The 27,670-nt window shown below is 42.2% G+C and overlaps 1 protein-coding gene across 1 annotated transcript in view; it reads right to left on the reverse strand.

Annotated features, from left to right (window-relative positions):
- FRMPD4 (FERM and PDZ domain containing 4) overlaps window positions 1–27,670 on the reverse strand; it is an 81,218-nt gene that overhangs the window by 22,680 nt on the left and 30,868 nt on the right. Inside the window, exons 3-7 of the mRNA XM_087813499.1 lie at window positions 18,762–18,807; window positions 10,825–10,929; window positions 8,259–8,366; window positions 3,598–3,729; window positions 1,176–1,295 (exon numbers count right to left, since the gene is read on the reverse strand). Coding sequence (XP_087669625.1) covers window positions 1,176–1,295; window positions 3,598–3,729; window positions 8,259–8,366; window positions 10,825–10,929; window positions 18,762–18,807 — 511 coding nt within the window. The remainder of the gene's footprint in view (window positions 1–1,175; window positions 1,296–3,597; window positions 3,730–8,258; window positions 8,367–10,824; window positions 10,930–18,761; window positions 18,808–27,670) is intronic.

Raw genomic sequence — 27,670 nt, forward strand, 5'->3', positions numbered from 1 at the left:
CTAGGTTGCATTCATTGTTTTCTTTGTCATGTGAAATATATTGTTTCTGCCTACTCTTTTGTTTTCTAGACTAATTTTATTGCATCTTTTTAGTACCTGAAAATCAACATGGGCCCACAGTACCATCTGCAGACCCACTGACTTATGTCAGACAGATGCTACTTTAGACATACTACACATTCTGATACAAGGCATTTTGAAGCAGAGGGTCTGAGCCCACGAAATTCTCGTTTCCAATTACCAGTGGAAGATAAAGAAGATGATGGTAGCTTAATCTGCATCTCTATCGCCCACCATACATGGCTTTCCACCTCCCCCACTGGCTACTGGTTGAAGGGATAGCAAATCCACCACCCGTGCAACACCCAAGGTGGGAAAGCCTAGTCCCGGGGCAAGATCCCTGGACAGGTTGGTTCTCTGTTCTCAGAACAACCCCAGGGTATAAAAAGATGCATCTTTTGAATCAGAATGATCTCCATGAACTGCATTAGATCTGGGCAAACACACCTATAGAACCACGTTCAGCAGTACTCCTGGTCTGCTTCAGTAGTCTCTCTTCCTCAAGACAGCTGCAACCACGCTCTCTTACAAATTCAATGGGCTTGTGATGTTTAAAACAGAAGCAGAACAGAATGGTTTTAAAGCACCATCTTGTTAATGGGATGAGTACATCATTGTAGAGAATGACAACCGAGTGTGTCTCACTGACCCACCGGGCCCTGACCAACACCTGTAACTATTTACTTGCAACTAACAAGCTAAAAAACATAGCACCAGGCCTGAGCTGCAGTGGCAAAGCCCTGGGTCGGTTCTCAGCAGGAATATGGGGAAGATGCAGTAACAGATCAGCTGACAATCAGGCTGTTTCGTGCAGTTACATGTGGGTTAGCTGGCCTGTTGGGGCACAAGGGACATTGTTGAGAGGTCCAGGTGACTAACGTTCAACATTTAAAAAACCCAAGTCGTGACAGTTTCACTGTTCTGGGTGAAAACTGGTGTGAAGTCCACTACACATTTCTTTACTTGATAAGCAGGGTATACTGAAAAGGATGTGCCTTATCTTGAGAGCTCAGGTTATCTTCAGGGACATCAGGCGTCCTCCTGAGCTGTAAGTACCATGGTTTCTCACAAAGACCACTGACATTCATATAAAACACGCTGAAATTCTCACATACCTGAACATAGAGATACTCGAAAGCAACTGGATCTCTCCTTAATAGGTCAATTGGATCCTTTGGGACAAAGCTAATTCGGAAGAGACACCTCATCTTGTGGGAGCTGGGCCGCTGCGTCACCTAGAAGAAGAGCAGACCAATTGCAAGCTTGCTCAGTGGTGACTGAGAAATGGTTGAGGGACACAGAAGCAAAGGCAACTTTCTTTGGACATTGAGGAAAGAAGTGGTTGAAGTTCTTTTAGTATTTGTCACATACACATTCCCGGAAAACTGCACAGACCCTGTGACTTAAATTGAGTCCCCCAGAAGCAGGCCCTGAGGGACTTACTAAGGAACTGCTCCCAGGAAAGGCCAGCGAGGAGGTGGGGGAAGCCCTGGCTGGTGTGGCTCAGTGGTTGCGCCAAGAGGTCACCGGTTCAATTCCCGGTCAGGGCACATGCCCGGGTTGGGGGCTTGATCCCCAGTAGGGGGCGTGCAGGAGGCGGCCAATCAATGTTTTTCTCTCTCATCGATGTTTCTCCCTCTCCTCTCCCTTCATTTCTCTCTAAATTCAATCAAAACATATTTTTAAAAAAGGAGATGTGCAAGCAGGGCAGGCAGGAGAAGATGCTGGACAAGCGCATGGTGCCCATGGGGCTTAGCGACAGCCTGTCCCTTGGGGGACACTACAGGGCCATGGGACCTGAGCCAAAGTAGCACAGACAAGCCCTAGCTTCAGACTGCCCCAGGGGAACATGCATTTCAGGGTGGGCAGAATCTCTGCGAGGAGTCTGAGAGCAGTACCCTGAAGATGTCGGGGAGCACGCCAAAGCTAGGGTGGGGTGGGAGGCACCCAAGGGGACCCAGAGACTACCCACTACAGTTTATTACTGTATGACACTACTGTGGGCTTTTTCTAAATTAGACTTCAGATGGACTGTAGCAGTGACAGTAATGACAGTTTAAAACCGCGAATGACGTCGCATGGGAAAGTAGGAAGACACAAGTTTGGGCCCATGCACTGAATCTGGAGTCCAGAAATTTCCAGACTACCACAAACTTCTGAAACCGTGACACTGTTCAAATTTCTTAAAGTTGCTTGGAATACAACACACGTTCCTCAAGGTTGAAGGTCAGGGATCATTATTTGTTTTCCTTTTTTGCCAGCACAGTATGTGCCAACTACTGGGTGTTAGTTTCTTAACTCCTCTTGTAACAAGAGGGTCAGTCAGCGATTAGGTACTTAGCACACAGGAGGGTGACTGAAAAGACACTGGATTCCAAGAGAGCAGGTAGGAGCGCTTCAGTTCCCCGAAAGCAGCCACAGGTAGACACTAAGGACACGCAGCCTGAGCCCGGCCAGTACAGCTGCTCTACCTGTAGTTTTAGGCACTTGTATGTACTTTTTATGCACATGTATGTAGTTTCGTGTACTTGTAACTACTTTTATGCAGGGAACAAATCTGGAAAAATAAAAATGTTTGTGAACTGCAATTAGAAATTCAAAGTAAATACAGCAACAGCTTTATTGAGCGCCATGGCACGTGTGTGTGTGTGTGTGTGTGTGTGTGTGTGTGTTTGCTTACAGTTTACATGGCTGCCTTCGCTGAGTAGAAGAATTTCAATAGGGAAAGACACCCTACTTTGAAAGGTATACGGGGCACCCTGGGAGGTAGTAACACTGACCCAGTTTTCTGGCCGCGGGCGGGGTTGCAAAGCGGCGTGGACCCTTGAGCCTAAGGGCTGTGGCTGCTCATCCCTTGCAGAGCGAAGGAAAGCAGGAACCTAGGAGCCTAAAGTTCCCTCATCCTTGAGCTCTCCTACATGAGGGGAATTGATTGAAATCCCTTACACATCCAACAAAGACTCTGCTGTGTGGAATTACAGAAGAGTCAGGGTGTGGAGCCGAATTTAGCAGCCAGGCAGTCTGCTTGCCTCCCCAGAGAACAGATGGGGGTGGCATCTTGACAAGCAGGAACTGGGACACATTGGTGGATCACATATTTACAGTGGGCAGGACTCGGGCAGGGACTGCAGGCTTCCGAAAATAGTCTGAAGTATACACCCAGAACTTAAAGCAACGAATACAATTTCACGCTAATTTAAATGGTCTCAGAAACCATCTCCTTTCAATGGTGTCAGGAGATCAATTATGAAAACAGGTGAACAAGTCATTATCATGCCATAAAATAAAATTCTACAGAGCCACATTCTCAAAGAGTGGCTGCTGAGCCTTTGAATGACAGATCTGTTTCTGAGACCAGCTGACAGCCTATGAAAAATGCACAAAAAGGGAAACATCACCTGGAAGTACAAAATCCATTATTAATGCCATCGCTTCCCTTCGTGGGGCCACCCAGCGGTGCAGCGAACACACTGCGGGGGGGGCGGGGGTTCTGGGGCCCGCAGTCTGCTCACCGCAGCAGCGCCGTGACTCACGCACCTGAGTGAGGGTCTCCTGCTCGTGCAGCAACAGCAGCTTGGTTCCCGCCCCCTCTGTCCTCTGCTCCAGCATGAGCGAGAAGTGCTCGATGCCTTTGATGGAGAGCTTCTCTTGAAGGGTTAAGATGACATCCTTACAGAGGAGACATTGACAAGAGGCAATCAGAACCGAGGGAGTCCTGTGGAGTCCACTGCGACCGCAAAGGGTCATGCAAACGGGCTTCAGATCTTCAGATGCGATACCTCTGGCTGAGTCTGAAGCTGGATGCTCCAAAGATCCAAAAAGATACAGAAACGAGGTCTTCTCTCTTCTCCCTTTTTATTGGCCTCCCTCACCCCCAAATCTTTATGGGATTCAGAAACAGGCAACAAGGTGAATAGCTGGGGGAGGTGCTTGCCTGTAACTTAAGGTCTTACTCTAGAAAGGTTATCAATAGGTTGGGCAGTGTAGTCAGTTTGATTCCCTTTTCTTCTAAATGGGGTGGTAATTAAATCCCCTCTGAAAGTGGTCTACCCAGAGGTCGGCAAAATAATGCCTGCATGTCAAATCCAGCCCACCATCTGTCTGTGTATATAAAGTTTTATTGGCACACCGTCATGCCCATCAATTTATGCATTGTCTCTGGCTGCCTTCCTGTGAGTTGAGTAGTTACCACAGAGACTCTCGAATGGCCTTCGAAACGTACAATACTTGCTATCTGGTCCTTCACAGAAAAAGCAAAAAAACACTTGCCAACCCTTCACCTACTCTTTTGTAAAGTGGTAAGGAATGTGGGCTCTGAAAATAGTCTGGCTCCTAAGTCCTGCTCTACCCAGTATTAGCTGTGCAGCTTAGGACAAGCTGTTTAACCTCCGAGTGTCTCAGTGTCTCTCTCTGTAAACTGGGCATAATAATACCTGCCTCAGGATACATATAAGGACTCCATAAGTTCATACACAGAAAGCACCTATTCCACAGAGTGGCACAGAGTTAGGGCACTGTAACAATGTACATATATTAGCTGTTATTTTCAGTCTCTGGGGGAAGGCGGAATGAGCAAGCTTTGGCAGCAATCCTTCAAAAGAGTAAACATCTGTGATCAGAAAGCTGTTCCATACACAAACACATGTTCACCCTAATGCAAAGCTAATGTCCTCAACCACTGCTTTTTTCATGTACCTGAAAACTAGTCAATGATCTCTCTTCAAGATCATTTATACTCAAGTGCTAAAAATTCCTAAGAGCAGTGGTATTCAGCCGGGCCGATTTTGTCCCACAGCAACATTTGGCAACTTCTGGAGATATTTTTGGTTGTCACAGTGGGATTGGGGATGCTAGGCATGGAGGGGTACTACTAAGTACCTTGCAATGTACAAGACAGTGCTCACAACAAATATTTAGCTTGTCCAAAGTATCAACAACACCAAGATAGAGCAACCCTTCCATATATAGAATTGCTTGCTTGTTTTTTTTACTGATCTTTGTAAGGTTTAGATTCTTCTCTGTGGACTTTTTATAATGTCTTCAGGCCCCTGTAGAACAAAGATGCACACACCTACCCACCACCAAAAATAATCATTCAACAGAAATGCCTTGACTATATTGAATTTCATAAAAAGATTTTCTGTTTCATAATTTTTTGCTCAAGGCCCAGAAAAGAGAAAACAAGACCAGTCTTTGTGTAGCAACATATACTTTATAAAACCTCCTGAATCACCAGGGAGGACGCTGGGAAATCAATAGCAATACTTTGTTCCTATTGCGACTCTGCAGCAAGAATTTTGGCAATTTTTATTAAACATTGTCATATCCCTTTCATAACTATACTATTTCCATTTTATGCCTAGCAGCCCGTGCCTATTGTGATCATAAGGCTGTTAGGTACAAGATAAGATAACTATAATTTCATGTGAACTTTTTGCATTGCTTCCTGTCTTCTCATTGTCATCTGCCATCCTCGGGGAAATCAAACTTAGTCTAGTGTGTGTTCCTGTAATAAAGAGGCCAGAGGGAATTTACAACAGGAGTCAGTCTCTTCTATATTCAGATTTCCTTCAGTTAAAAAATGCATTCAAGCCCAGCTGGTGTGGCTCAGTGGGCTGAATGTGGCCCCTGCACCGAGAGGTTGCTGGTTTGATTGTGTCAGGGCACGTGGCTGGGTTGCAGCTTGGTCCCCAGCAGGGGGCGTGCAGGAGCAGCCAGTTGGTGGTATTTCTCCCTCTCATCCATGGCAAGGAGCTTTTCTGACCAGCTGGTGTCACAGAATAAGGTGGTTGTGTCTGAGGGATCTAGAATAATGAAGCTCTGTGGGTGCGGTCAGGGGTCTGCAAACTGTGGCTTGTGGGCCAAATCTGGCCATGCCCATTCATTTATACAGTGTCTGTGTAGTAGAAAAATCCACCCAGCCTAAACAAAGGTTTGCCTCTTTGCTCCTGGCTCTTGGGTGGTAACTTCTGTGACCTTGGAGTGTCCTGCCTGATAGGAGTAGCTTTGTTTACCTGGGGACCTGGGGCCACACCAGATAGTCTGTGCTAGCAATGTGACTTATGGTGGGCCCTCGGGCCATGTGGTATCAGCTGGACCTTTGGAGGGGCTGGGTACTAAGGTGAGCCACCCAGGCGGCCAGCTGTGTGTGAACACCACATCTCGGGCGAGCCCCCCCATCTGGCACAACTCCACGGGGCGAGGACAGCGGGAAGCCCTATGCCCAGTCTATTCCCTTTGTTCTTTTTCCTGTTGTTGATTTCAGTTTGTAGCCTTTTGCTATAATAAACTGTAACTGTCAGTATAACAATTTGCTGAGTTCTGTGGGTCCTTCGAGGGAATTGTTGAACCTGAGAGTGGGTTCTATGACTGTTTTCATGATATAATAGCAGAGCTGAGTAGTTGCAACAGAGGTCAAATGTCCTACAAAGCCTACAATATTTACTCTCGAGCCCTTTACAGAGAAAGTCTGCCAACCACTAGGTTAGTTGATCAATAATTAGAGTAACAACTCATTATAAATTGATTTTGAGTAGGAATAATGGCAAAGGACTTTTCTAGTTATCACTATTTAAATTAGCAGTCTTGTGTGAAGGAAGTTCATATTTCATCTGGAATGATTTAAGGATAATTTAAATGCTCTATCATCAATCTACTCTTATTGTCTGCTCTATTACCTGCTAAATCACTACCTATTTAAAGCAGCTCAAAACAAGCTGTTTGCTGTTATCATGATCATAAGAATGCACAGTGAATGGGCCTTTGCCGAAAGCTTTCCACTCATAAAGTTTATGCTGATTAATTTTAAAAATTGAGAATTCGGGGTTGACTATTAATAGACGTTTTAAATACACAGTTGATATTCTCTTGATACATGATTGTACAAAATCATCACTAGGTACTTTTTTTTTTTTTTTTAACCTCAATAAAATCTTTTTTACTGTGCATTTGAAGAAAGTCTATTTTAGGCTGATGGAGCATTAGGGAGCAATCAATTTCTGAACATATGTTTGTTCAATAAAAAAGAAAATATGTGTTTTTTTCCCCCAGGAAGGAAGCATGGGGAGAAAACCCTATATGCTTTGTTCTAATACGCATGACGCAAACTCACCTGCGGCCCTGAAATACAGTAGCTCCCCCTTACTTGCAGTTTCACTTTCCGGGGTTTCAGTTACCCACGGTCAACTGCAGTCCAAAATATTGAAATAATTTCCAAAATATTGAAAATGCCAGAAATAAACAATTCATAAGTTTGAAAGCGCACCCTGTTCTGAGGAGTGTGGTGAAATCTCGCCCCCCCCGGGATGTGACCACGCTGCACACGCTCCCTCCCGTTAGCCACTTAGGAGACGCCTTGGGTACCGGGTGGGCTGGGATGGCATCACAGAGCTTGTGTTCAAGGCACCCGCATTTTACTTAATAATGGCCCCGAAGCGCAAGAGCAGAGGCGCTGGCAACGGAGATATGCCAAAGGAAGGCACGAAGCGCTTCCTCTCGGTGGGAAGGCCAGGCACAGGGAAAAGCGGAGGATGTACAGGGCTCACTGCCATTCCAGGTTTCAGGCACCCCTGGGGACCTTTGAGGGTGTCCCCGTGGATAAGGGGGCCTACTGGAATAGAACTGCTTTGTGGCTCTTCCTTTTCACCTCTTCTCCTAAAATGCGTGCCTCATTTCTGCCTTTTATGCGTCACTTCCATGAGAGTAGTTACAGTAATTAAAAGTGAATGTTATCTTTACATTATACTATCCCTCATTTTTGCCGGACACCAAAGTAGCAGATACTCAATTAACAACTAACATCTTAATCTTCTTGGTGGCTAACATTGCTGAGAAATCACGCTGGCTTCGGGCAGGGTGCCAAGCCTTCTTGGTGACAGTCAGGCTATTTTAATTAATCTGCAGTTGCATCAAAATGACTAGCTGTAGTGGCTCATCGCTGATGGCATATTAGATTGTTTTGCAACACACACACACACACACACACACACACACACACACACAAAAGAACCTTCTTAGTTTAAGCTTTTTGTTTTGTTTTGGTTTGAAGTATTCACATGCTACCGTATCTGGAAGCAGCCAAAATAATGATCAGCAATAAACAGATAGTCCTGAAAGAAGGCGCCGTCACACGGGCCTGACAGCGCAGCTTTCACTTCCTACCTGGCATGTCCAGGTCTGCAGTTCAGGGGTCCTCTTACCTTTATGGAGGTGCTCGAGTCAAAGCGAAATGATTTGGTCTGCCCATTTTCCAGATAGACTTTCAAAACATTTGGCATAAAAAGAAGTGAATTATCCTTAACAGTTTCCTGTTTAACAGCAACAACAAAAAAGAAGGAAGGGTTTAAGTCAGTTGAATTACAGTTCTGCTCTTTGCAGTGGTCACAGATATCTACAATTTATTTTAACACAACATAAAAAAATTGAACTCTGTGAGGCCAACCAAAGTGTTCCTTTGGTGATATCCAAGTTCAGCTGTTCATAGGAAAATTCTTTTCCAGCTACAAATAACTCAGTTGATTCAAATAAAAGATCTTTTGCCATCAGAAAATCAATCAGATGAATTTTTCTTAAATCAAGGTGTACTACTGGAAAATGCAATTACAGAAATGAATCCTTTGTAACTAAGCCACAATGTGTGGGACCAGAAGCCCAGACTTTAGCAGAGCTGTATGTTTTGCCTGTTGGCGCCTGGCAGAGGTCATAACAGCAGATCACAAGCATTAATCAGCCTCAAATGTGAAGTTATTTTGTGAAACCATCTTTAGCTCATTTAGGAAGATTCCCCAAACTCAAAGGGGACATAGAAGGAATGGGGTAGTGTGTTAATGGAGTAAAACACTAAGTCTATTACCAACAGATCATAGTTTAAAAATAACTCAAAAAGAGGTACTTGAAACACACCCCAAAGTAAGCAATATAAATGTATCCATTTGAATTTTCTCTATAAGCAGAAGTAGGCTGATATGTAAGGGGGAGAAATAAGGTGTGTGATGAGTTCTGCGGATCCTTGGAGTGAACTGCGTTACTCACATGTGGTTGCTTGTGAAGTCACAGGAGTCTGGGGGAACTCAGCAATTATGAAAGCACACATCCCTTGTTTTACAGCCGAGGAAACTGAAGTTAGTCCGTGAGGGTTTAATCCCTAAGTACTTCTGGGACAGGCTTCCTGCCTTCCACTTCCTATTTCTTTCTCTGAAATTCCTTCCTCTCTTTTCTGCTTCACACATGACTTCTCTGCTGCCCAATTCACTGAGTTCGTTTAGCTCCAAGTCCCGAAGAGATGACACAGAGTGATTCAGAAGAGCAAGAGCGGACTGCAAGGGAAGCCAGCCACAGAGGCTGGGGAGGGCCATGTGCCTGAATGGCTCCGATATACACAGGCCTGTCCCGAGGCACAGGGCCTGCAGGAGAGTATGGCCCCCAGAGCTGTGCTCTCACGCCAGCTGCCTGGAAAGAGCACTCTTCTGTACAAGGGCACAGTGAAATGGCCACAGCATCTTCTAGAGTCATATTCTCTAAGGATGCATAAGCTGGGGGCCCTCTCTCATGCTGGGAAGCCTGAGAAAAGATGAGGGACATTTCACATGACCTACAATACAGTGACTCCTCTGCGGCTGGAACGGTCTGGCCCTGAAGTGATGATGTATGGTAACTCTGCGTCCGGAGTGGTGGACATCCACTGAACTGTGCACAACAAACCGTGGTGGGGCGGAGGCAGAGGGGATGAGGTGACAGATGGGCGACTGGGAGGACAAGACCACAGCTAACTGCTCACAGGGCAGCACAGTGACAGCCTTAGGCCACCTCCCAGAAGCATCACAATAGCATGACAGACGGGCCAGCTAAGCCCCTGGACTCCAAGGAGGGCAGACAGAGGTCAGCGAGCTTGAGCTCAAGATGCTTCGACCATGAGTGTCTGGCCCAGGATGCGCAGGCCTCCACCTTCAGGTTCAGATCCAGAACAACACTCAGGGAAGAGTTTATGACCCATAATGAGCATGGCATGGATTTTATCCTTGTGGGTTTATTTAAACAACACCAACAGCAACAATGAAACCTCAACAGAAAAAGCTGGTACTTCAAAGATCCATAAAATTAGTGCCCTAGATGATAGCTTGCTAAAAATCTAAAAAATGATGCTATTTTTTTTTTTTTTTGGAGGAAATTGAAACGAAAGTGTCCTATTAATGTTTGCATTATTTATTTTGAAGATCAATTATGTGTCTGAGCAATCATGATTTCTATCAAGACCTGGAAATCCTGGCAGTATTTTTTCATTTCTGGTTGTATATATGAAAGTTTTCCATCATTTTAACTTCTTTTCCTTTTGATAAGTTGAAACAATAAAGACATTTTATTGTGGAAATCCAATACAAGGAAAAAATTAGTGGAAATACAAGACTTTTTCCAGAATATACAAGGGGCTGTCATGAAAAAAGGCTTAGTTGGCAGAAAGGGAAGAAATAGATGGAAGTTTCAAAGAGGTGCATTTTACTCATGAGGCAACGTCAGCGACCCCAAGTCAATCCTTTGCAAAATAGTGAGGCCTCCAACACTGGAAGTGTTCAGGAAATACTGGACTATTCTGGATTCTGGAAATGCTAGAGGGGACACGTCAGGATCAAGCCCTTTACAATCCTGAGATTTGACACCCCTGTGAAATCCAACAACCGATTTCAGATAGACCATTCCAGTGCGGCCACTGGCTTTGCTTAGTGCCTCAGTGGCTCACTCTGCGTCACAAACAGGTGACTGTCAACTCACCGACACCTGGCCGTTGATGATGACCTCCTCGGAGAAGCGCACTTTGACAGGATTGGACTTTAATCTGGCCTTTTTTGCAGCACTTATAAATGCTGATTTGGGAGACTAAAAAAAAGAAAACATTTTATCTTATTATTGATAACATAGTGCAAACCTTTTGACAGTTGTTTTCTATCTTTGCCCTTCCAGATATGCAATATTTTTGAGGGTTTGGTACACGCCCAATTCAAGGATGAAATACAAATTATGGATGCAATCGAAACCCTGTCAGACTCACAAAGTAATAAGTTTGAGTTAGTGACCAGCCCAGAACTACAAGCAGCACGTTCCACCTTCTTCCCGAGCCCTTTCCAAGGACCTTTGCACATGACGGCTGTCAAAGGACCGAAACCCCGATTTTGATGCAGAGCCTTGAGTGCCACGTGGGAGGGGAGGTCGTAGCCACATCTAGTGCTTGGTTTATGATGAGGGGATCACTAATTATGTTTTTTAATAAGGTGGAGAAGAGCCAGTGATAGTTCTAAAATGACTGACAATCTCATTGTTATTCGCATTAAGGGTATACGGGCATGTGCGCAGGCAAATACAGACACGCACACGCACACACGCGTGTGCCCGAAACTTGAGTTACAGCCTCTTGTCGGTAACCTGTGATCCTGCGGTCTTACTGGGCAGGGTCGGGAGGAACCCTTGACTTAGAATTGAAAGTTGACCTCATATTCTGCCTTTTCTTATAGGTTCTCTGCACTATCTGTTATTGGAAAGAAGGCTGAGGGGCTCAGTTCTTTTTCCTCAGAAATGGAAAAGTGCGGTGGGAAATCCTGCTTAGAAGGGTGCTGTGATCCAAGGAGATCCCGACTTGCATGATCTTGGTAAACTTATTTCATCTGAGAATCATCCTTGTTGCATAATTTTAATGAAGCCCGAGGGGAAGGAAATTCATATCTAGTAGGTGTATAAACCATTTATTTATTTTTAAAGAGAATTGTATTTTCTGTTGAACCTAACATAGAGGTAAATATTTAGTTTGAATCACACAATTGCTATTTTATAGATTAAAATGGTCAAATACTGGACACTGTATATAGTTCAATGTAATGTTCTTCATAATATGTAGTCCTAAGAGACTGAGGATGTTGTGTAAAGAATTCTAGTAATTGACTCTAGAATCAACACAGAGGCTCAACATTCTGTGCATTGCATTAATCTCAAGGCACAAAGCCAATTAGGATATCCCACACTTTGAATTTCAAGTAAAGTGAAAAAAAAAAAAAAAAAGATTCCCATCTTTGTCAAATACAAGTGTACTTGAGACCAATTAAAAAACAATATGATTTAATGGTTAAGTAAAACGTGGTCTATCCATACAATGGAATACTATTCAGCCATAAAGAGGAATGAAGTTTGTACACTTGCTACACATGGATGAACCTCAAAAACATTATGTTAAGTGAAAAAACCCAGACACAAAAGGCCACATATTATATGATTTGATTCTATTTATATGAAATATCCAGATTAGTCAAATCCATGTAGAAAGATGTAGATTACTGGCTGCCAGAGGTTAGGGGAGGGGAGAATGAGGTGTGACTGTTTAATGGGTATGGGTTTTCCTTTTGGGGTAATGAATAAGTTCTGGAGCTAGATAGTGGCAATGGTTGCAAAGATTTTGAATGTATTTAATGCCACAGAATTGTACACTTTAAAATGGTTAAAATGTTAGATTTATGTTATATGTATATAATAAATAATATTTTTACTATAATAATACAAAACACTGTAATAAAATGAAATTACTGTTAAAAACACACACACAATAAAAGATGTGTGAGTATATTCCTGGGTGAAGTTTTGCTTTAATACTGGGGTATTCTGTTATTTTGAAAGTTCCCCCCCACACCCACCCACCCACCCTTTGCTCTGAGCAGTGTCAGAGGACTGGATGGATGGTTTGATCTCCAGAGCTTTAATTCCTCCACTTATGCAAGATGTTTCAAGAGAATGGCTGCCCTTTAAACAAAACAAAACAATACAACACAAAACAAAACAACTCCGAGTGGCTGCTCCTCAAAAAGAACAGCTTTGAACATACTCAATGTGACTTTCAAACTCCTACTGCAGAGCCGAAGCGAAGACAGTGGTGCTCTCGTTGCTATCTTGGTAATTATAGGCCAAGTTCAGTAATGATTAACGAACGAATCTTACAGTAGTGAGTTCATTTGCTTTTGATGTATAATTTTTTAGCTGAAGGGAAAACATTGTTCTCCTTTAATGATGTTAAGCAGGCGATATTTACATTGGCACAGTGAGCCGAGCACAAGTGGAGCGGCTATAATCAGGCTACCCTGAGCAGGCATTACTAATTAGACGAGATGTCAGGACGCAGCAACACCCCCTTCTCTGGTATTGTTCGGGAATGAAGGGCTTTATATGTGTTCGACGTGCCAGATACCGAGGTTTGGTCTTCTATGTATCTGCATTTTTTAATGTAATATTTTACCATATTTTTCTAAAATGTTCTACATAATTGCTTGCCTCAGTAAAAAAACATATTTAACAGAACTTAATTTTTATGCATATCATTTGCTGTGTAATCTTAGAATGCAGTGATGTTCCCATGGAAGTATATAGGGTTATTTGCCCCTAAGGTAAGTGACCCCACATAGCAGAACTTGTCAAGATGGGATGCATCTCTCTTCTCCCCATGGCTAGAGCGTGCCCACTGCTTGGAGCCTCATTCCCATATTTGTTCACTAATGACAAACCTGGTAATCTAGGAAATCCAGAAAACAAACTAGATAGCCAAGGTCGTTAAGCAAATATTTTATCAATATTCTGAAGTCTAACTTAGAATCCATACTAGTTCATTTTTCTCTTTCTGGGTTTGTGACTATTTCATACAATCACCATATATTTTAAAAATTACTTTCTGACACTAAAATCATAAGCTCTTCAAGCCTGAAGGTTACTGAATAGAATCAACCAAGTCATGGCTTATCCTAGTGGCTGGAGTTACTTGTGGTTCACAGGAAATGCAAACCAGTCACAAAGATCTCTCTTTGGGGCTCAAAAAATATACTATGTGCACCACTCAGAAACCCGATGAATTAATTCTTAGCAACCTGCAGACCTGATCATAAGCACTTCTTACCCTGTGGTGGAAATGGCAAGTAATTACCATTTGGAATAATCAGATTCTCCTGTTAATTAATTTTAAGATTAGAAGGCCTCTTATCAACCCCTTTCCAAATTTCCTATGGCTAAGGTGGTCATGATAAATGTGTGGCATGTTCCTGATGCTTTTAGATGTTCTTAGAAGTCATTAGAACATAGCTTGAAAAAAAATTACATAAATAAGATTACTTTCTGAAACTGAACTGTAAGGTCTTGACCTTGCAATCCCTGTAGCTTTATAGTGGGCATTGAGGAAATGCTTGTTGATGACTGACTAGCCCATAGCTATCACTGGATAACAGCCTGGAGCCCCCTAAAGCAGACCCTAAGGCAAGGATTCGCAAGCAGGGAGCTGATTTGAGAGGTGCTCCTGGGAAGCACAGGTAATAAGCGGGGGAGGGAGGCGGAGAAGGGAGCGGCCAACAAGTGTTCATCGTTGTCAGGCACCACTGGAAGCAACTGGAGCTCAGCCCTGCTGCGAACCTTAGGGAACGAGGCCGACTAAAGGCCTGAGTCACATGACAGAGGAAGAGGGGACGTTGGGATCTTTGTCTACCAGCTCCTGCCAGTCGGTGACGCAATGGCTGCTCTTCTGGGGGTGACAATTCCTCAGCACTTCCAGTTGCTCCATGAGCATGTTCCTGTGGCCAGAAGCAGCCCACAGGCAAAGGGGATGCGGTCTCACTTCTAATGGCATCTGCTACACTGGGACTTCCATGATGAGGTCTTTAGCCTCCCTCAGGCGCGTGGAATGTGCTGGAAGGTAGGCAGGAAGTAGGGGTAAGCAAGCAGGCCCCTCAGCATTTTGGCCTAGAAGGAACCTGAAGGAATGTGGATCACAGTAGCTCAGGGACAGCAGAACTGAGAGTGACTTAACCAAAGTCCCAGAGTTGGGGTTGTGTGAGGGGAGGTTATAGAGACTCTTAAAATACTCCTCGTCTCGGGTAAGGTTGAGCTGGGAAGTTCCGGACTCAGGAACTAGGGAAAGGAAAGAAGAAAGAACCTGGCCAGAAAGATCTGTAATAAAGTATAGTAACAGTACAAAGAAAGAAGATAGTACATCAGAGCCAAACAAATAAAATTTATGAGATTCTCCTTCTAAAATTCTATACTGAGGAAATACAAATAATAATAGTACTAAATACAGACAATACTACTAAATACTAGTAAATAAAATTTATACACAAAGATGTTCTTAGTAGAATTAGTTATAATAGCAAAACATTAAAGACATTATAAAGGGCTCAATGATAGGGAGTTACGTAAATCTTGGTTCAGTGTAATATTTTATAGCCATGTAAATGATGCTTATGTTGAATTCTTGATAACATGGGAAAGTGCTTGATATACTAAGTGAAAGAAACAGAATAAAAGTGTACATATAATATGATCTCAACTGTTGACAAGGCGCAGAGCAAAAGACTGGAAGGAAATAGGTCAAAATGTTTACATTGGTTGTCTCTAGGGAAAAGGTTTGCCCACACACATTTTTCTACTTCTATGTTTCCTTCTGTATTTATACATTTTTCCCCTAAGAAAAAAAATACAGCTTGGCTGGTGTGGCTCAGTGGTTGATTGTCGACCTATGAACCAGGAGGTCACAGGTTCGATTCCCCAGTCGGGGCACATGCCCGGGCTGTGGGCTCGATCCCCAGCAGGGGGCCTGCAGGAGGCAGCTGATCAATGACTCTCATCATTGAAGTTTCTCTCTCTCTCCCTCTCCCTTCCTCTCTCTGAAATCAATAAAAACATTTAAAAAAATTGTTAAAAAAAGAAATAAAGTACAAATGGTAGAGAGACAGAGCCTTCCATATTACTTAGAATATAAGGCAGCAACTGATTAAGAATTATTTCTTCTCAAATAATTTCAGGGATTCTAAGATCTTCTTCCAGGTCCCCTTGACCTGGGCTTCATTGGAGACTGATTTTTGTGGGTGGGTCATGTTGGGCTGCCCTGAGCCCAGGCAGAATATGGCAAGAAGGTGTAAACATTGGCTCTCTGTCTAAACTAAACCTTATTATGCAGAGGAAATACATTAAAAATGCAGGTCAGCAAATTACAAAGAAATTAAAACGCTAATTTTTATTGTCTGTAATAAAAATAAAATGTATGGACTTTGTTTTGGTCTGGTGGGCCATCTGTTTCTGTATGTCAATCCTGACTGCCAAGAGAATGCTTGGAAAATTAAAAAAAAAATTAAAAAAATTAAAAAGAAAAACAATTTGCTTGTAGAAAAATCCAAACACAAAAATATAAGTAAAAATTTGCAATTCTTCTCTCATCTGCTCTCCTCTCTACATTTTATGTATTTAAGTAACTTTGGAGTTTCAACTCCTTTATTTCAACTCCTACTATTCAGAGGAGAAAGAGGCACTCTGGGCTAGATCAGGAAGGGAAAACTTTTGGTGGAACAGTAGATCCCAGGTAGGGGAGATTTTGCTCCCCAGGCAACACTGGGGAGGTGTCTGGGGCATTTTTGGTTGTCACAACTAGGGGAGGAGGTGCTAGCGCCATCTAGTGCGCAGAGGCCCGGGATGCCGCTCAGCATCCTACGGCGCACAGGCAAGTCCCCTACAACAGAGAATTCTCCAGCCCAAATGGCAACGGTGCCGACAATGAAAAAGTCGAAGGCGGCATTTACAATTTGTGCTGAGGCTTGAAGGGTGAGAAGGGTTCAACTAGGCCAAGGAGGCGGTGGGGTGGGGTATGTTGTGGGCACTTCAGAAAGGAGGTCTGCTTCAAGGAAACCCAAGATGAGAATTCATCTGCAATTACTGGGAGGGAGAGCGTGACTGAGGAGCAGAGGCACAGCTGCTGGCCGCAAGAACATGCAACACTTGCTCCTAAATGTTGTGGCTAAATGTTGACTTGCAATATAGCACAACAGCCAGAGCCACCTGAACACCCGGAAAATTCCAGATTACCTGTTACAAAGGAGTTCCATGACTCACCCATGATGGGTATTCATATGAACAACAAGTCATGCAGACTCAAATGGCAAAGAGCAAGCAGAGCCACAGACAACCCTTAACTCAAACGCAGAACTCCCGTCTTTCTCGAAGTCTACTGCATGGGGCAAAATGTTGCCCCCACATTGCAAAAATAACCTGGCTTGGGTCAAATGGTTCTGACCCCGCATCGCTAATAGATTATAAAGTGGAGAGAGAGAATTCAGGAAAGGCAATGTAAGCCTGAAGTTCCCCCAGGAATTTATAATTGGGCAAGCAGTTGCTTGTTAGGGACATTTACACTGGCTTGAGCAGAATGGATCTGTCCACTGCAAAGAAATGAAGAAGGGTGGAGAGATTGAAGTAAGTGTGAGTGACATTTAGGTTAACTGAAACAATCTAAAACCAGGCCAGCTCTACCTTCCAGGGAAGGCATCGTGGGATCAGGAGGTGCTGAAACAGGGAGGCCCTTGGATGGGATCTAGCCTCCTTCCGACGAGGAAAGCAGGGTTCTGAGCATGTGCAGGAATCACCCATTATATGGCTGGGAGCTAGATCTCAAATCTTGGTTCTTTCACATCCTGTTGTCTCCTCAGATTTCAAATCAAAAGTTGTGTGTGTGTGTGTGTGTGTGTTGTGTTAGAAAGATGGCACTAAAAGTAACAGTCAATATGAAGCTGAGTTTTTTTACATATATTATCTCCTCCTTGGGATAATTTGTTTTCTTGGCTATTTCGATTTGCGCTCTGATCAGAATTTTGAGTACATTTTGTTTCCTGCCTAAAAGGCCTTACCCATAGCACTTAGGAGGAAAATTCTGGGATGAGATGAAGAGTTTGGTCATAAGATGGAGATTGGCAAGTACCAGAGCCTTTTAATTAATGTAGGAACACTCCAACTCTATGGGGAAGAAAATACAAGCATAATCAGGTAGGAATCTTCGCCACTCCAAGCGAAGGCCACACAGTGACTGACAGTAAATGTTTTGGGAAAAATCTGAAAGAATTTGCTTCAGCAATTTTAGTTTAACTGACAATGTATGAACTTTATAAGTGATGGCAAATCTATAGAAACAGAAAGTAAACTATCAGTGGCCTGGGATTGAGGGTCAGAAGGGTTTCATTGCAAATGGGTATGAGGGATCTTAATTGGGGTGACAAGTGTTTTCAAACTGGATTGTGATGAAGGCTGCACACTTCAGTAAATTTTTAAAAATTCATTGAATTGTACATTTAAAATGGGTGACATTTATGATATGTGAATTATACCATGATAAAGGTGTTTAAAAAAAAAAAATCAGGGGACCTGAAGGCAGTGCAATTTTAATCACTCCCCACCCTCCTGACCAGGGCTGTGGAATGAAATTTTGATGACCATGTTACCTCTAATACCCACCTTTAAAGCAGGTCTCACAGAGCTATGTAGTTCTCTACAAAATTATTTAAATGGGGTAAGAAAAACAATCATGCTTCAACCTCCTACAATTAGACATTCCCATTAGATTTGTGATTTTTATGCTGGAAATTTCAAGAAAGTCTCGAGCTTTGTGCCATTTCCAGATGTTAGAGTCGCATAGGACTGAACAGTTGATTTTGAAGATATTTAGGAAATGCATTACTTTCTTTTCTCTTCAATGACTGGGTTTGCCAGCATGAAGTAAAAAATACAAATACTCCAGATTTTTAAACTCTGAATGCACGCTATTTTTTCTATCTTTCCTCGGCTGCTATTCATCATTGTGGTTTTACTGGAGTGGGAGGAGCAGACAGACACCTGCGCTCATGCCATGGCACTTTTACTCACAGGACACTTACAGGGTAAGGCTGAATGACTGTCAGGAGTATCGATTCTTTGCAGCTTCTGTAAAAGAGAAAAAACAAACATATTTATGAAAGGCACAGAGCCCGAGTTTTTACAGTGACATGTTCCTTGGAAACGAAATGTGTGATGCACCGGTGAATGTCACTTGGGCTCACGGGGCAGAGAATGAAGCAGCTGGGAAGTGGCCTTCAGACCCCAGAGGAAACCAGAACCAAGTGTCCCCGTGTGTGCAGCGGCCCGACTGAGCGCCTCCCGCGCTTGCTTACGGTGGGCGATGCTCTCTGCGGTGCCCAACTGCAGGGCCCTGAAATAAAACTCGTGGAGGGAAGATTGGTTTTAGAAGCATCAGTCCTTTATACTTCTCACTGCTCTCAAAATTGATTCTCCCCACTGGATTTTCCTTTAGCTGCTTAAAAATTTCTGTGTAATTTTCTGTAAGGGGGATAGATTTTAAAAAATTCTACCAATGCATGGAAACCATTATTTTCTCAGGATCAGCATCATGAAAGAAAATGTCACTGTAGGTTTTTATGTAAAAACATCATCCCAGGAAACAAGACTTCCCATACTGAGTCCGCGGTAATGACGCCTACAACCTTGGGCTGATAAATATTTCAGACAGGCACTCACTGGGAAATATTTTTCACAATAGGGAACACTTTGTTGCTAAAGGCAGAACAGTGTAATATAATGGTTTATTTAATTTCCCCCAAGTAACCCAAACCTTTCAAATAACTCAAACCCTTGGGGGAAAATCATATTACCGGTTATAATAGTTTTTCTTCCTTCCTTCCTTTGTTCCTTTTTTTTATCATGAGTAGGAGAAAGGTCAGTTGCCACTTTGTTAAGGAGGAGCTGACATTTCCTACTTTAGGCTGTAATTAATTCCCTGCTTTTGTGATTTTTTTGTCCAAACACATAAAGTGAAGGGGATCTGTTGCAGGGCTGTTCCCTTGGAGAAGCCACTACAAATCACATTTCCTGTGGTTTGGCCCACTCACGGCTGGCTGGGTTGGATCATGTTCTACTGATTTCCGTGGCAGTGGTGGGAGTGGGCCCTGAGGGAGGGACAGGGGAGGAAGAGGGGAGAAATCAGCGGACCAGAACAAACGGGACTAAAATGGAAGGAACTCGAGAAGCGGTGAGAACACTTAGGATGATTGCAGGAAGGCCGGTGCACTGTTGAGTGGCCCATCTGCTCCCATGAGTTCCCAGTTGCCAAGCATTGGCAGAAAACCACAGTAAATGGAGTAGACAGCCAGAATGCCCATTCAGTGGGGTAACAGGGCAACAGTGTCATCAAAGGAGGATTCCGTCCGAAAGATGCATGATCATGCATTGCTGGTGAACATATCAACACGTGCAGCTACACATGAGAAAGTATGAAATATGTAATATACCATTTACACAGGCCCAAAATACACACAGAAAACAGCAACAATATATTTGGAATAATGTAGTAAAAAATGACAGGATACACACTAAACATTAGAATGGTTTTCTCTTGGGGGAGATCGTAGTTGGTGTGAGCATAAATAAATAAAATCAGAGAGGGGCTTGGCATGAGTCAATGATTATAATCATTTATAGCATGAATTTATGAGTTTAATTCAACTCTCTGTAGCTGTGATTTATAAAAAAATCATATCTTGAAGAAAGATGAAATTTGGAGTAGTCATATGTCAGCAAATTTATGAACTGTTTAAGGCGAGGTGGCTCTGGGAGATCTCTAAAGTAATCCCTAATTTGCACACCAAGACAATGGAGAACCAACTTCCTAACTTTTGGGCCTATCCCACTGCACTGAACTACCTCTCCATTGCCAGATGTAACACAGTCCCTGGGCTCCCACTGTTTCCCATGGAGCTCTCTCCACGAGAGGAACGAATATGTAAAAGCAGCACAAACAGAAGCAAAGTACTGCTTCTTAGCCTCATTCAAGTTTCCCTCGTTCGTAGGAAACAAGAAACATCCCTAACCTGGTGAAGGAAAAAGTCACACAAGTTCAGGAGGCACAGAGATTCCCAAGCAAGAAGAACCTTAAGAGGCCCATGCTCAGACACATCATAATTAAAGTGCCAAAAATTCAAGACAAAGAGAGAATTATTTATGTATGTATGTATGTATGTATTTATTTTTATTTATTTTTGTTCAAAATATTACAGATGTCCCTTTTTCTCCCCAATGATCCATTCCACCCCATTCCACACCCCTCCCCAGTCCCTCTCCACACCACTGTCCTTGTCCTCAAAGAAAGAATCTTAAAGACAGCTAGAGAAAAGCAATCCATTACCTACAAAGGAGCTCCCATAAGGCTGTCACCTGATTTCTCATCAGAAACTCTATAGGCCAGAAGGGAATGGCCTGAAGTATTCAAGGTAATGCTAAACAAGGATCTGAAACCAAGACTACTCTATCCAGCAAGGCTATCATTCAAAATAGATGGTGAAACAAAGAGCTTCCCAGACAAAAATGGGCTAAAGGAGTTTATCACCACCAAACCAGCATTGCAAGAAATGTTAAAGGGACTGCTGTAATAATAAGAAGAAATAGAGAGAGAAACATAGGCATAAAGAATTAAAATGGCAATAAATAAGGACCTATCAATAATAATCTTAAGGATTTTAAGGGCGAGATCAACATCAATATAGTCATAGTCAGGGACTTTAACACTCCACTGACTTCACTGGATGTCTTCTAGACGAAAAGTCAACACAGACTCAGTTACTCTAAATGGCACACTAGATCAGATGGATTTAATTGACATTTACAGAATATTTCATCTCAAAGCTGCAGAACATACATTCCTCTCAAGGGCACATGTGTCATTCTCAAAGATAGACCACATGTTAGGACACAAAAAAAGTCTCTACAAGTTCAAGAAGATTGAAATCATATCAAGCACCTTCTTGGACCACAAGGGCATGAAATTAGAAATAAACTACAGTAAAAGCACTCAAAAACATTCAAACACATGGAGGCTAAATGGTATGTTTTAAAACAATGAGTGGGTTACCAATAAGATCAAGAAAGAAATCAGAAACTTCCTGGAAACAAATGAAAATGAACACACAACAACCCAAAATCTATGGGTTACAGAGAAAGCAGTCCTGAGAGGGAAGTTCATAGCACTACAGGCCTACCTCAAAAAGCAAGAACAATTTTTAATAAACTATCTAACCCTACAACTTAAAGAATTAGAAAGCTCCCCTGTGAAGCCATCCAGACCAGGGCTTTTGTTTGCTGGGAGTTTTTTTTTTATTACTGCTTCAATTTCATCAGTTGTTTTTGGCCTATTCACGTTTTCTGATTCTTTCTGATTGAGTTTTACACAATCTCACTCATATGTGGAATCTAATAAACAAAATAGACTGAGGAACAAAATAGATCCAGAGACATAAAAGCATGGAACAGACTGATGAATCTCAGTGGGAAGGCGGGTGGGGGAGTGGGTGGGAGAGATTAATCAAAGAACTTATATGCATAAATACATAACCCATGGACACAAACAGTAGTGTGGTGAAGGCCTTGAGGGAGATGTGGGGTGTATGGGATCAATGGGGGAAAATGGGGATATGTGTAATACTCTCAACAATAAAGATAAATTTAAAAAAATAGATATAAATTTTTAAGAAGTAAAAAAAAATAAGTGTAATAACAGCGTGGTGTTTCTCTCTCTCTCTCTCTCTCTCTCAAATCAATATATATATATTTTTAAAAAATAAAAGGCAACAGCCCAGCTGGCATGGCTCAGTGGTTGAGCACCAACCCATGAACCAGGAGGTCATGGTTCGATTACTGGTCGGGGCACAGGCCCGGGCTGCGGGCTTGGTCCCCAGCAGGGGGCGTGCAGGAGGCAGCCGATCCATGACTCTCTCATCATTGATGTTTCTCTCTCCCTCTCCCTCTCTCTGAAATCAATAAAAACATATAAAAAAGATTTAAAATAATAAAAACCACAATCACCACACTGTTGTCCATGTCCATGAGTACTCTCTTTTTTTTCTTTTTCACTCAATCCCTCCACACCCCAACCCCTCCTCCCACCAGAGCTGTCAGCCTGCTCTCTCTCTCTGAGTCTGTCTCTATTTTGTTTGTTAGTTCATTTCGTTCATTAGATTCCACATATTAGTGAAATCTTATGGTACTTGTCTTTCTCTGACCCTGACTGGCTAATTTCACTTAAAGAGTTGAAAACTGTTTTTTAAAAACAGGGAATCAAAGGGGTCAAATGGATTTGAAATCAAACATGTCTCCCTTATCAAGAAAGGAAAAGTGTCCAATCTCATGGCTCCGCAGAATACTGTAATGGGGACCCATACTTAGTGAAAGTGCACAAAAGAAATGTTTTAACGGCTACAAGTGGGATTAGCATGATTGTAACATTAATTATGGACTCTTGGTGATTGGCATGAAGGGAGAAATGAATAATAAACTTAGTGGAGAGGGAAAGAACTGATTAGGATCTTAGGCACACATGCTCCACTACAAAGAATTTCGAGGGTGCCGTTGGCAGCGCCCTGTGAGGTATACATTTGCCCTTTGCAGAGAAAGGATGAAAGAACATCCAAATTTTACATTTAGAATTAAATAGCTTACATACAACTAATCACTTTAACATAAACCAGATTTCTTTGCAAAGTCTAATTCACATTTTACTGAATGTATTCAAGGCTCAGGCTATGCCTTACTTTGTGAAGAATATTAGGCTATTAGGTTAAAATCCATATAAATAATGCACTGTTTATCAAAATTAACATTTCAATAAAATCGTCTCATTTCAACCCTTTCTTTTATTGTATTTCTCAAACTTTTGCAGTAAAATTTCCAGTTAGGCACTCTGAATTTGGAAACTGCTGCTAAGAGAGTTTCATTTGCATATAATATTTGTTTTGGGTTTCACCTCAGTTTTTTGTGTCCCTTTAATTCATTTTTTGCTGAATGAATGTTGTCTTTGGCCTTCGAACCGCTTACCTTTAACTATTAGATGAAACTGGTACTTATATTTAAGATTTATAAAGGGCAGCAGGATCTCTTGAGATAAAAAATGAAATTATTTTATACACACGTATGATACTAAATAGCTCTCACCTCATTCCTTCTTTCAGTAAGTATTTATTGAGTATCTAGCAGGTATTTGGGATCCATCAGTGATCCTCAATGGGGAATAATTTTGCCCCACAGGGGGCATGTAGCAATATCTGGAAACACTTATGGCTGTCATAATAAGGTTGGGTGCTACTGGAATCTAGTGAGTAGAGGGCAGGGATGCTGCTAAACATCGTACAGTGCACAGGACAGCCCCCTCCACCCCCAAAACAAAGAATTTTCAGCTCAAAATGTCAGTAGTGCCAAGATTGTGAAACCCTGGGCTATATCAGATATATCTCCTAAGGATAACTGCTCTCCTAACTTCCAACGCCGTAGAATAGCTTGACCTCATTTGGAGCACTGTATCAACATAATCACATGGCATAAACTATTTATTTTTCATTCTTCTTTCACTCAGCATTGTGTTTGAGACTCATCCAAATTAACTATGTGCCACTGCGTGAACGCACCACAACTTCTTTATCTATTTTACCATCGATGGGCATTTGGGTGATTTTCAATCTGGGGCTGGAAAGAACAGTATGGCTATTACTATTCTTATATATGTCTCGGCGACTCTATACATGCATTTGTCTTTGATATATACCTGGGAGTGCAACTACTAGGCTACCTTTGTGTTCAGGCAAAGATCCTATTTTATTTGGCAATATCATTCCTTCCTGCTTTTGTAACACGAGTATCTCTTTAATCCTATGAACTCTAATAGTCTTTCTTTACCTTATCCTTTTACTCTTCCTAGTGTCCGACTGAGTGCACTCTATTCTGCCAGCTAATGGGACAAGTTGTGGTCCATCAGTGCCTGCTGTCATCTAAACACATATTCTTGAGTGCACGTGGAGATAAATGCTGTTATAGCTGAAAGACAGCATGCTGAATAAATGATCAATTTATGTCTCACAAAGGAGAGGTTGGCGAAGAATGTCTTTGACTTACTTAAGAAATAGTTAAAACGTTGTAGTTGAGTGAGGGTGCAAGCAGGTATGAAAATGCAATATCCAACTCACCCAAATCCAATAGTAGAAACTGTATTAAAATTATTGGGAGCCCCAAAGCCCTGGTGAGCAGTTGGTAACAGTCCAAGCTCATCAGGCTGAGTTGGGAAAGGACAGGGTTAATCTACATCATCTCATTCATTTCTGGCTGCTTTGACATGCTTTCAGTATGAAAGCAGTCTTTCCATTCTATTTTTGCCTGTTTATATATTCAGGGATGTGTTATTTAAAGAGCTAAATATAGAAATTTCCAAGAGCATTATAGTTGGCTCAGAACATCCAAAGCTAGACCTCTGGCTATTTAAATTTGAATTCACTAAATAAAATAAAATTAAAATCTAGTTCCTTTTTTGCTCTAGTCACATTTTAAGTGCTCAATAGCCACAGTAATTACAAGCTATCATATTCCATCACTGCAAAATGATCTGTTGGACGATGCTGTTCTAGATGCTCATCTAGAGATATTTTCCCAAGAAACACCAAGACAATTGTCTTCCAAAATTTGAGCATGATCTCTACCTTATTCTAAAGCAGGGGGCAGTTTGGCCAGCTGGATCTGATTGTTGGAAGGCACCCAGAGATAGAAACCGTGGTTAGGGACAAGAAATTAACACTGCATAAACCTTGCAGCAGCCCATTCTCTTGAAAAAATTTTTTTTAATAGTTTAACCCTAAAATTAAGAAATACTATATTTTTCCAAAAAATATGCAATGATTTCTAAAGATTTCAACTAATACTGTTTCAGTACTTTCCCAAGTGTATTCCTCTGTGCCCCAGTGCACATAAAACTGGAAAAAACTTTGAACAGCAACAACCACAAAACAAGAAGCAGATTAATAGCTAATATGTTCTGAATGATGACTGTGTGTCCAACCTTGTAGTATATATGTTACTTGTGTTGCATAATTCAAGCCTCTGATGACCCAGTAAAGAAGGTATTGTCATGCCCATTTCAGAGATGAGGAAACTGAGGTTCAGAGATATCAGTGAAATAGCCCCAGTTCACATTCAGTAACCGGCAGAGCTAGAACATGGACCTGTGCTTTCTGACTCCAAAGCCTTGTCTGTGTCCTTAAGCTGTCCTGTGGAAATTCAGATACGGGTCTAGAAGCACAGAACTTAGGAGACGCCAGAGTGGCGTTGGGGCAGCCCCTGTAACTTTCAAGTGTGGTGAGCATTATTAGTACTTAAAAGGAACTTCTGTTTCTCATACACATTTGGGACAAATCACATCACCCCACTGGGCTTCACCTTGTTCATCTAGAAGAGGAAGGGGCTTAAACTAAATTAGTGGTTTTCAGACTGTGTTCCCTGCTACTCTTCTCAGCCCTTTGGAGAGGGTGACACTCGGGATACCCCTGTGACTAGAAACCCTCTACTGCTTTATGCACTGGGATTGAGTTAGGTTTTTATCGAAGAAAGGGATCCTTGAGTATTTTTGCTTGGGTCCCTTTCTTCAACAGATACCTAACTCACAATCCCAGTGCATAAAGCAATGGCCGAAATGATTGTTACTGGTTCATCAAATTCCAACATGCCTTTTCAATTTTAAATCACATTCGGAATTTCCATGAAGGTGTCCAGCTTCCTATCTAACTTAAACTTCTTTTCCTCAATGAAAAACAAAGATAACAAAGTTTTATTGGATTTGGTTGCTTTTTTACTCTTTATATTTTAAGAATGACAATAATATCACCTCTATTTTATATTGCAAGTGTTGAACATTTCAGTAATAATTACAACATCCCAGAGAGAAGTAAATACTATTATCCTACTTTTACTGATAAGGAAATGAGGCTCATATAGGTTACAGCACTTTTAATAAAGATGCATGGCCAGAAAGTGACAGCTGTTACTTGCCTGACCCTAGACTTTGAGCTTGGCCAATGACCTGCTTTGGCCGATGGAAGAGGTACAGATCAGAACCTACTCTTTGAGAGGCCTTGAGTGTTTGTGCTTGCCCACTCCTGCTCTGTGTCGCCACACGCATCATCCCCTAGTTGGCACCCCGGTCCAAAGAGGATGAGAGACCTTTGGAGTAGCCGTGAATCTAACCTGTGGCTTTCGGTCAAGACCAGCCAAGATCAGCAGAGCCAACCCAATCAGTTTTTAGACACATGAGAAAGAAATGCCTAATTCCAGACAGAAAAGGAGAAATATTGTACGATTCCACTGCTATGAAATATCTGGAAAAGGCAGATTCACACACACAGAAGTAGATTAGAGGTGACCAGGGACTCGGTGGAGGAGAGAACAGAGTTTTTTCTTAACGTGTACAGAGTTTCAGCTTTAGATGGTGGAAAAAGCTTTGGAAACAGGTAGTAGTAATGGTGGCATAACACTGTGAGTGTAATTAATGCCTCTGAGTTATACACTTAAAAGTGGCAAATTTTATGTTATATATATTTTACCACAATAATAAAAAAAGAAATGCTTATTGTTATAAGCCACTGAGATCTTGCGGGTATTTGTTCCGAAGCAACAGCTGACTGATACAGCTTCTATCTAATACAGGGCAGGTGTTACAGGAGAGAAGGATGAGAATTTGATGTAACACTGAACATGAGGAAGAGGAGAAGAGGGAAAACGTCAGACTCAACATGTGGTCTGCTGAAGGAAATCTCTCCAGGTTAAAAATAAATTAGGTAGCAGGCCAAGGAAGGAAGCAATTGTTGCAGCAATGAAAAGAGACCTTTCGCGAGTGGCTTATGCCATTTCAGGGTCATTCCCATGGCTGCGCTGCCGTCGGGGGGTATGTGAGGCGACTGGAAGGATTCAGTGAGCTGGAAACAGCTTT

Source organism: Miniopterus natalensis, chromosome X (assembly GCF_054644295.1).
Source record: "Miniopterus natalensis isolate mMinNat1 chromosome X, mMinNat1.hap1, whole genome shotgun sequence".
NCBI lineage: Eukaryota > Metazoa > Chordata > Mammalia > Chiroptera > Miniopteridae > Miniopterus > Miniopterus natalensis.